The sequence below is a fragment of the Hetaerina americana genome, unplaced genomic scaffold, assembly GCF_022747635.1.
Source record: "Hetaerina americana unplaced genomic scaffold, ioHetAmer1.1.p SCAF_11, whole genome shotgun sequence".
NCBI lineage: Eukaryota > Metazoa > Arthropoda > Insecta > Odonata > Calopterygidae > Hetaerina > Hetaerina americana.
In genome coordinates this window covers 39,254,650-39,263,518 of record NW_027286181.1, presented here as the reverse complement: position 1 = coordinate 39,263,518, position 8,869 = coordinate 39,254,650, and the positions used below count along the sequence as shown (strand labels likewise).

Below are 8,869 nucleotides of genomic sequence, written 5' to 3'. Positions count from 1 at the left end.
ATGGTTTCTCAGGAAGATCTGGTAACCGAAAAATCACAGCAAGGGTGAAGACGACGGTGCCCGGTTGCCTGGGAACCCGGACCCTTCGGTAAGTAGACCAACACTCTACCCCTGGACTTTCACGACCCGCGAATTCAAATTCACCAAAATTTGCTTTCATACTTGTCGGAGGTTTTTTACAATAAACTCCTGTAGACAGGCAACTCGATTTTTCGTAATAATTCATCAAGTAAAATTATGCGTTTGAAAACGTCACTAATAATTTTTTTGTAGTCTGAAAGAAATCTATACATTTGTGGTAATTTCCAAATCTTATGCTGTATGTAATACAAAGCATTATTCCTTCCTTAAATTGCGATAAATCCCGCTCCCTCGCCTCCCAAGTTGAAACATTCCAAAGCCACATAAAATAAATATGGCTAATGGGGATAAGAAGCCGCGAATGATCTTATGCGGAGTTGCTTTCGCTCTGAAGAAATACGAAATATTAGTGCATTAAAAAATACGAAATATTAGTTCACACAATTATTGCATTCCTTTTTTTAACAACGGTGAAAGATGTTACTTTCATAATTTCGGGCGTCAGTCAAACCTGACCTTGTTTTTTTATAACCCCTCTCAAAGTAATAAAATCGCTTCTGTTGCTATATCACGTATTCGTATTTGTGCGCATTCATGTTGTTTTGTTACAATGAGTGGACGACAGATGTCTATCCATGACGTACGGGATATTCTCTGACCCAGAAATTCTCAAGCCGTCTGACATGTGTGATCCAGGTAGATAGTGACTCGCTCGACAGCCAGCTCAGTTGATGTTAAAAAAGGTCCTTAATCCCAAAGCGAATTTATTGAAAATATAATCTAAAAAAATAAGATATGCAGCCGCATATCTGTTGCTGACTTTTACTTAGTTTCCGTTGTCTCAAGATATGGTATAAGCATCTTTCAAAATAATTAAGGCAGTGACACTAATATGTGCTTAAGGAATGCAATAACCTGAGGTAGTGCGGCCGTCATTCATTTGGTGAACTATTTTTCGTAAAATTAATTGGAAAACTTTATTATTTAATTATATGAGCATTGCTTTAAACTTTTTAACATTTGGTACCCGCCATTTTAATTCAAAAGTGAGTTGTATTCCATGTAGGGATGATTTGTTTTGTGCAGTTTGCTTGCATATTGCATTTCTCCTTATGCTAGCTGGTATAGTAGTGTTGTAGCCTTGCTATAGAGATATATGAAATCAAAGAAGTGTTTGCAAGCATCCCTTTTTCACTGGCTATGATTCTAAGCACCTCCAATTCAATTCGCCCATATTACGCTAATCAGGTAATAAAAATATAGTCCTGCCTCGTTTAGTGCAAGACACTTGTCTCAAAAAGCTTTGCGTTATTAAAGTAGGTGTAAAACGAAAGATTTTAATATTTAGGAGATGAAGGATGCATTTGATGTACGTAGTCTGTCCAATAAATACAAGAGCTGAGGCCATAAAAACTTTATGTTGCAAAATTTAGTGTACATCTATTTTGTCCCCTTCAAAGTACTCTCCATTCGTTGCTATGCACGTATTCCATCTTATTTTTCACTGTTTAAAGCACCCTTGGAAGTCCTCGGCAGTTAGGTTTTTTAGTTTTCTCGTCGATTCTTACTTTATTGTGTCCTCATCTTCCCAGTCCCCTCGTAAAATTTTTGCATTTTGTGAATAGGAAAAATTCGCAGGGGGCGATATCTGGCAAATGAGGAGGATGGTATTTGATTTTTTTGCCAGAAACTGCCGAACAATCAATGCTGAATGTGCAGGTGCATTGTCATGGTGAAGGATCCATCAATCATGTTCGGTTAAAATAGTGTGCACTGTTGATTTTCCTAAATTCAGTTCATCAGCTATCATTCGAACAGTTGTTCGACGATTGGTTAGGACAAGGGACTGCACACGATCAAAGTTGTCGTCAATATAAGTGGTTGAAGGTCGTACTGGCCTTGCATTATCCGTGGTGTCTTGTCGGCCATCTTTAAAATGCTTACTCCACTTGAAAACGGATGCTTTTTTCGGAGCATTATCGTCGTAAACAGCTGTCAATATTCCAGTAATTTCTTGATAACTTTTACCACACTTCGCTAAAAAACTTCATGTTAATTCGTCGCTCCGTTATGTCATCAATTTCAATTTTCGACAAACAGTAAAAAAGGGGCAACAGAAACTAACATATCGTGCACGAAACGCACAGCTCGACGATCTGCCAATCACAGATGGCTCATTGGTCTCAGGCAACTAGCGCCGCAAGTGGTCGGGGCTATAGTCTGCATCAAGTCCGCCAGGTTGCACCAGTTCGCGCATTTATTGCGCAGACCACGTCTCACAAACATTCATCGGTCAAATAATAGAAACTAACATCTAATTTGAAAGCTTGGAAACAGTATTTCCATTACGATACTCCTCACATTGTTAACTTCATCAGCTATATTTCAACATTACCCTCATTCTGCCAAAAGTATATGCTCGTGTCTACTTCAAACACCGAAACCAAATGTAACTGGCTTTAGATGTCTCAGAGCATTCATAGCCATCTTCTTAGAGTACAGTAAGAACTTGGAACAAATGACTGCCTGAGTGAGAGGAATATCATTCGAACGCTTTTGTTCAATTCATGATTCTAGAAATTTTTCATTGCTTTCTAATAATACTGTAAATGAATGTGAGGGTTGTATTGCAGGAGTAGCCGAAATATGCGATTTAATTTCTCATAGTTTCTTTTTTAATTCGGTGATTATGAGGGGGTAGGATATTTGGGGATTGGAGGAAGGGTGGAGAGAAACCCGGCGTCGGCGAAATGAAAGGCGCCAAGGAGTCCATAGTGTGATGTATCATCTGACGGATGGCGTACCTAATTTGAAGTGTTCGCCACGTAGCACCGTAAGCAATGATCTGGATACCATTGAAATAACCTGTCAACTCCGGGATTCTAGCCGGTGCCCTCGGGTTGAGAATCATCCTGTAGGTAAGGCACCGTATCATCCCCATTCCCCTTTGTTGGTGCAAAATGATTGTTCGAATTGCTGAAGTTGTGAACTTAAGTTCACGTGCAATGTCACTCTGATTTTCAGAGACATTTCTTACTTTCAGCTTTTACTCTAGATGTGCACTTTTCTTTCCAAGTCCGATTTCATATTTCATGAAATGAATGTGCCTTTCTTTATTTAGCCCGATTTTCGCCACCTCCCGGACTGTTTCAAAGACAATTTAGACTATATATTGTGGATGATGGATGCATTTTGCTTTCAATGACTCCTATTGGGTCTAACCGATTTGATTCATATGCGAACAAAAGAACAACAAATAGTAAAAGCGAGTATCTACAGTCACTTTACATTCGACGCGTGCGGCGAGTGCAAAGTTCGTGCCTGTATAATCGGCGGAACAAATTAAATTTTAGCTGAAAACCCATTTTGTGACATGTAAAAACTGCGCTAAACGAGTTATGGCAGAAGCGGAATTTGACATTGTGATATGCTGGCTGTTGAAGTCATTTTATGCTTTTGATAGTAGGACAATAAAAATTCAGTCTAAACTCAGCATAAATGCCCTAGTCAGAATAATATCTATGCTATTCTGGCATATGTAGATGGCTACGAAATCATTTTCCGCTCAATGTAATTATAAAGGCAAAGATATTAACAGATGCCAATATGTTCTAATTCAGAATCTTCTTTTTGGTGAGCAAAGCTTGCACCGATCAAACACTCTGCTTGAGATTATTTTAAATAACGCTTCATTAATGTTCATTAAACAAAGAAATGATGGTAATCGTGGCAGACTTGATGATACAATTGCATGCTTTCAATATTGATTCAGGCTAATAATACACCAACAATTTTACCAAATATTTTTATTTACAGAAAAATCACAGATATTCAATATAAGTCATATGATTGTGAAAATGCATCTTTGCAACAAATAAAGATTTCGCTTACAAATAAACACCTCATGAAATAGTTCGGGCTTTTAGCTATTTTGACATAATCACATTTAGCAGTTTTAAGGGTATACAATAATCAAAGTATTTTATAATAAATTTCCTTAACCAGAATTGCGAAAACCTTATTGAAGTGATTGATTCCTGACCACGTTTAAGGGCATGTTGAACATGTGGCACTTTCTTTAATAAACGTTGTACTAATTATGATGTGATGGGCATAATTAATGAATGTTAAATTAGTAGATGTAATCCACGAGTGTTAGTGTATGAATGAAGACTATTTACATTTTATCAACTAAGCTCATCGCGAACCGCCACCCGGAACTACAAACTTATATTTGTCGAGACATTCGATGAAATAAATAATAACTTGCTGAGTCTATCTGTTCCATTAGTGGCACTAGATATGCTTCACAACTTAAAGTTGTAAATATTTATTGAGATTATTTGAGTGAATGAAATTGTAAATGGAGCAGCGTTTGGACAGTTGAATTTCCTGTTTTACGCGGGTTAAACATTTTTATATTAGATTCTTGAACTAGGAATGGAAACAATCTTACAAGAATCAACCATCCTTGTTAAATTTTAAGGGCATGTGTATCCATATCCAATGGATGTGTGCTTTATGATTAGATGGAAATTTATGAATGTTACATTCATAGATGAACTCCATGGAATGTGAATGCATGAAGAAAGCAAATATTTACACATTATCAGCGAAATCTCATTACACACCGCCACCCGAAACTACCCAATAAAAATTGTCGACATGATTCGACGACGGAATTTCAACAAAAAGGTAATCTTCCTGTTATATCTATTTTTCTAATCGTACTCGACTAAGAAGTACCAATATATTTGACGTTGACTTAAACAGTAAATTTGAGCACATTTCAACAATAACTTTGACCCACATGTAACATTGGGTGTTTTTAGGGCTGAGTTACACCTAACATAGTTTAGTCAATCATTTATACTTTCCTGCGAATGGATAATTATTTTTAGATTTCTGGCATATAACCAAATATAGCAGGCGTTGGATTCTACTTGATGCATTAGCGCATTGCTACGAATTTAATTACCACTTTCTATGCATTTTTGGTCTAAGCTGTCTTCTATTTGCCTTCGTATATAGTTTTTGTTTGCCTTTCCAATAAAACAAGATTTCAAGTTAACCTGAGATCTTTTTCTTGTTTACAATCAATATTCGCATTTCGATTTTCATTGCATATGCATTAGCACACTTTCTGGTTTATCAAATTCTCTTTTCTCATTGCTAAGTGAGCTGCAAACATTCCTGCGGTACCCAAAAAATATTTAACGTTCTTGAAAAAAATGTATTCGATTTAAAAAAATCGTAGGAACATGCGGAAACAGTTTCCTAACATTAATGAGTAAACATAACTGCCCGATATAACTTACACTTTGAGCATTCACCCTATAATGTTCTTAGTCGAACTGTTTCCACCCTTAGGCTCGCCACTGTTTGTTCTTTTCCGTCACTTCGACTTCGGAGCACTTCGGCTGCTTCATCTAACCAGTTACGTTTTTCGGGCTTAGTTCCTCAAAAGAAACTCCCATAGTTCAGCACTCCGCTGCCCGCGCCTCCGAGGTTGTATCCCGCCGTTCCCGGCTGATCGTTCTCGTCCGGTGACGGCGGGAACTGAACGGGGCCCGGGTTCGCAGCCCCGTGGAGAGAACTCCCCGCGAAGGCAAACAGAGGGTGGTGCTGTTGATGATGATTCAGAGGCACCGATTGGTATGATTGGAGGGCTGCCGCGATCGGCTGGTGCTGCTGAAGTGGTGCGGCTACTGGCTGATGGTGGTAGAGCGACGCGTAGGTGGGTTTTGGAGATGCGGCTTGCGTCGGGTGCAGCGATGAACCGGTGCGGTGGACAACGGCGTTGAACCCGTTGTGCTGGTCGGCCGTGTACTCAACCGTTCTGACGCTGCCGTCCGGTTCCACGAGACTGTAGGCGCCCTTGACGACATCACCATCTCTTGATTCCCACTGGCTTTTGAAGTCGCCTGTGTGATGATCCTTGACCCCATACTTAAATTGATAGCGCGGATGTGCCTGAAAGGGAGAGGAACCGATCATTGGGACGAGTTCTTGAGGACAATACCGGGGAAGATAATGCAAAGAGGCTGCACAGCCATAGCGTATGAGTGGTGAACATTTTTATCTTTTCATGAAAGCATGGACAATTTATAGCTAACAGAGTTCTCATCGTGAGAAAAACATTGTATCTCTTTAGGCTAGCGGTGTGCCGCATACATTTTAACGGTGAATTGTTTTCGTATTATTTTGGCATCGTAATTGTCTTTAATTAAGTAGAATGAAACGAAGTTGACTAAATTTTATCGCAGTTGGTTTGCAAAAAGGGAAATTGAAATTCTATCAGTGGTACGTGTGCCTTCTCTAATTGAAAAGTAATATTGTTTTCATCGGTAAACTACTACATTTTGCACTTCTTTACTTCGAATTTTGTAATAAACTTCTGAATTTAAATGGTATACTATTAACCTAAAACTTAATTTTTGATGTTGCATGCCTGGTGTGTGTGATCACCCCTTGCCTCACACCCAGTACACCTTGCAGTGTACCATGTATGTAGAATAGGATAGCATGTTCAATGTCTACTTCTGGATTTCAGTAGTGTTAAAATTTTAAAATTTTGTAATAACCGTCTTCCAGAATATGTTCGAAATAACTTCTGTCCTGTAGGATTTCTCGAAATTTCACCTGAAGTAATTTTTCTAAGGGATAAGTTTGCCGCCAAACGCTTAGGCCTATCATTATTCGACATACTGACCAAGAGATGGAATTTTAGTTTTACCTACTGAATTTCACATTTTGTTTTTTTTTAGCTCTACCCTTTAACATGAGATCATTAAGTAATGTAACCATTAATGAACGAAGTTGTTTGAGGAATTATAAAAAAAGTGTTGGCTAATGATTTAGTTAACAATAGGATTAACGGCGATTTAGCATGAAACAATCGTGTTGCCGATTAATTTAATCTTCGCTAATTCATATAGCTCTAATTGTTTTTATGTTAGACCTCACAAATTACTTTTACCGCTTCCTAATAAACTGAATTTTAAGTGTTGCAATTGTGAAGTAATTCGTGAAAAAATACAAGCGTGGTAGTTCACTTAGGATGCCGTATTTGAAATTATTTTTTCCTCAAAAGTAGCTCTTGCAAACAATGACGAAAGCGCTGTAATTTCCTTTAATGAAGACTGATATTACAATTATTCATGAGGTAGAGAGACCTTCCCAGAATTTCCTCCGGTAACGAAGTACTGGTCTCTTGCGCCGCTAGGTAAAATATTTTTTGATGGAAGGAAAGGAAAACCCAACTATTCCACATCAAAATGTAGTCGCAGTGAAACCATGGTCATGATTAAATGAATATTCATGTCGAAATGCTGTATTTTCTTTTGATTTCTTTATGGAAGAATTCCAATAAGTAAAGTCTGGGGCATTCAACTTTATTTAAAAAAATTAATTGACGTAAATATCCAACTCGCTTGCACAGTGAACTTATAGGAAAAAAGTTTGTTTTATGAACTTTTGATCGCATATCCGAAGAAAGCTCTTGAGAACCTGACTCTAATTTTCACACCTGACATCGAGCACAAATAAACGACTTCTGACGGCGGCCATACGCTTAGCATCTGTTGTGTATTCAATGGTATAACCAAAGTGAAAGCACTCAGCGAAAGTGTTCTCCCTTGTTATGCCTTACCTATGGAATTCTAATTGCCACGATCCTAGAGCGTACCCTATTGGTAGAGAAGAATAATTCACTTTAAGATGCAGTTCATGCCTCCTTTTGTGGGAGCTCGGTTCGGGAAAGAAAACTTCTGGAAATGAAATTAGTTGAACAAAAGCTTTGGACTTAAAAGAAACCATTAGCTCCCTTTTAATCTGTTCATCTTTAAGACGCCTATGTATCTAAGTGAACCACTTGCTATTTAGGTTATAAACTAAATTATAAATTTCTGTTTTCCCCTGCCATTCCTTTCTGAGACATTTTTACCGACTAATCAACGCGCAAATCATAGTTATTTCACCAACTTACTCCAGCGATTTGAAAAGTTTTCATTCATCTCTCTTATGGTCTTCTTTGGTAAAATACGACAAAATTCGGAATCTGAGATTACTACTCATCTGACATTAGAGGTGAATTAATGCAGTAGTCGCCAATCGTCCGGACCGCACGGGCCACTACACACGCAATTCTAAATTTCGTGAACCACTAACAATAGAAACTTTTTAAAAGGCACAGAAATCGCTAAAATAATGATGATAAAAGTTTAATTTTAAACATGAAATTGCAAAAAACTTGTTCCATTGCAATGCAATTATTAAACCTTCTATAATTGAAACAACATCATTGGTGTGGTATTTGTAACTTGTTAAAAATTTCTGTGGGACACCGAAATGTTCAGTGAACTGGGCGGCCCATTGAATACCGGTTGGCGGCTGTTGCTTTGGAGGGCCACGTTCCTATCGAATTAATTCAACTGTACGTAAAGAAATACTATAATCTAACTTAAATTTTGAAAGAAGTCATCTTACATTCATAGATACGTATTAAATATGCTGGTTAGATAATGGCGATTTCACGTTATTCCATCGCTTTTATGAACGCTTCCAAAGATTTTAATGCTAGCATTAATTACAAAAAGAGAATTGAGAATTCAATGCAAATAAAATATCCATTATCAGGATAAAATTAGGTCATTTACGTTGCAGTAGTTAAAACGGATATATATTTATTTGTACGCTGTTAAAATGAAACATTTTATTTATTTCTCGCTACTACAGTGCACTCACTAATCACAAGGATACATATAGAGTATCTGTCTCAAATCATTTT

General features: G+C 37.7%; 1 protein-coding gene across 1 annotated transcript; it reads right to left on the bottom strand.

Moving 5' to 3' along the window:
* Positions 1–5,541: 5,541 nt before the first annotated feature.
* Positions 5,542–6,078, bottom strand: LOC139701159 (cuticle protein 7-like). The gene has a single exon (XM_071599733.1). The coding sequence runs from the start codon at positions 6,076–6,078 to the stop codon at positions 5,542–5,544; it is 537 nt and encodes a 178-aa protein (XP_071455834.1).
* Positions 6,079–8,869: the final 2,791 nt, after the last annotated feature.

Excerpts from the sequence above, each read along its gene's own strand:
- LOC139701159 (XM_071599733.1), bottom strand. The coding sequence starts at position 6,078 with ATGATCGGTTCCTCTCCCTTTCAGGCACATCCGCGCTATCAATTTAAG.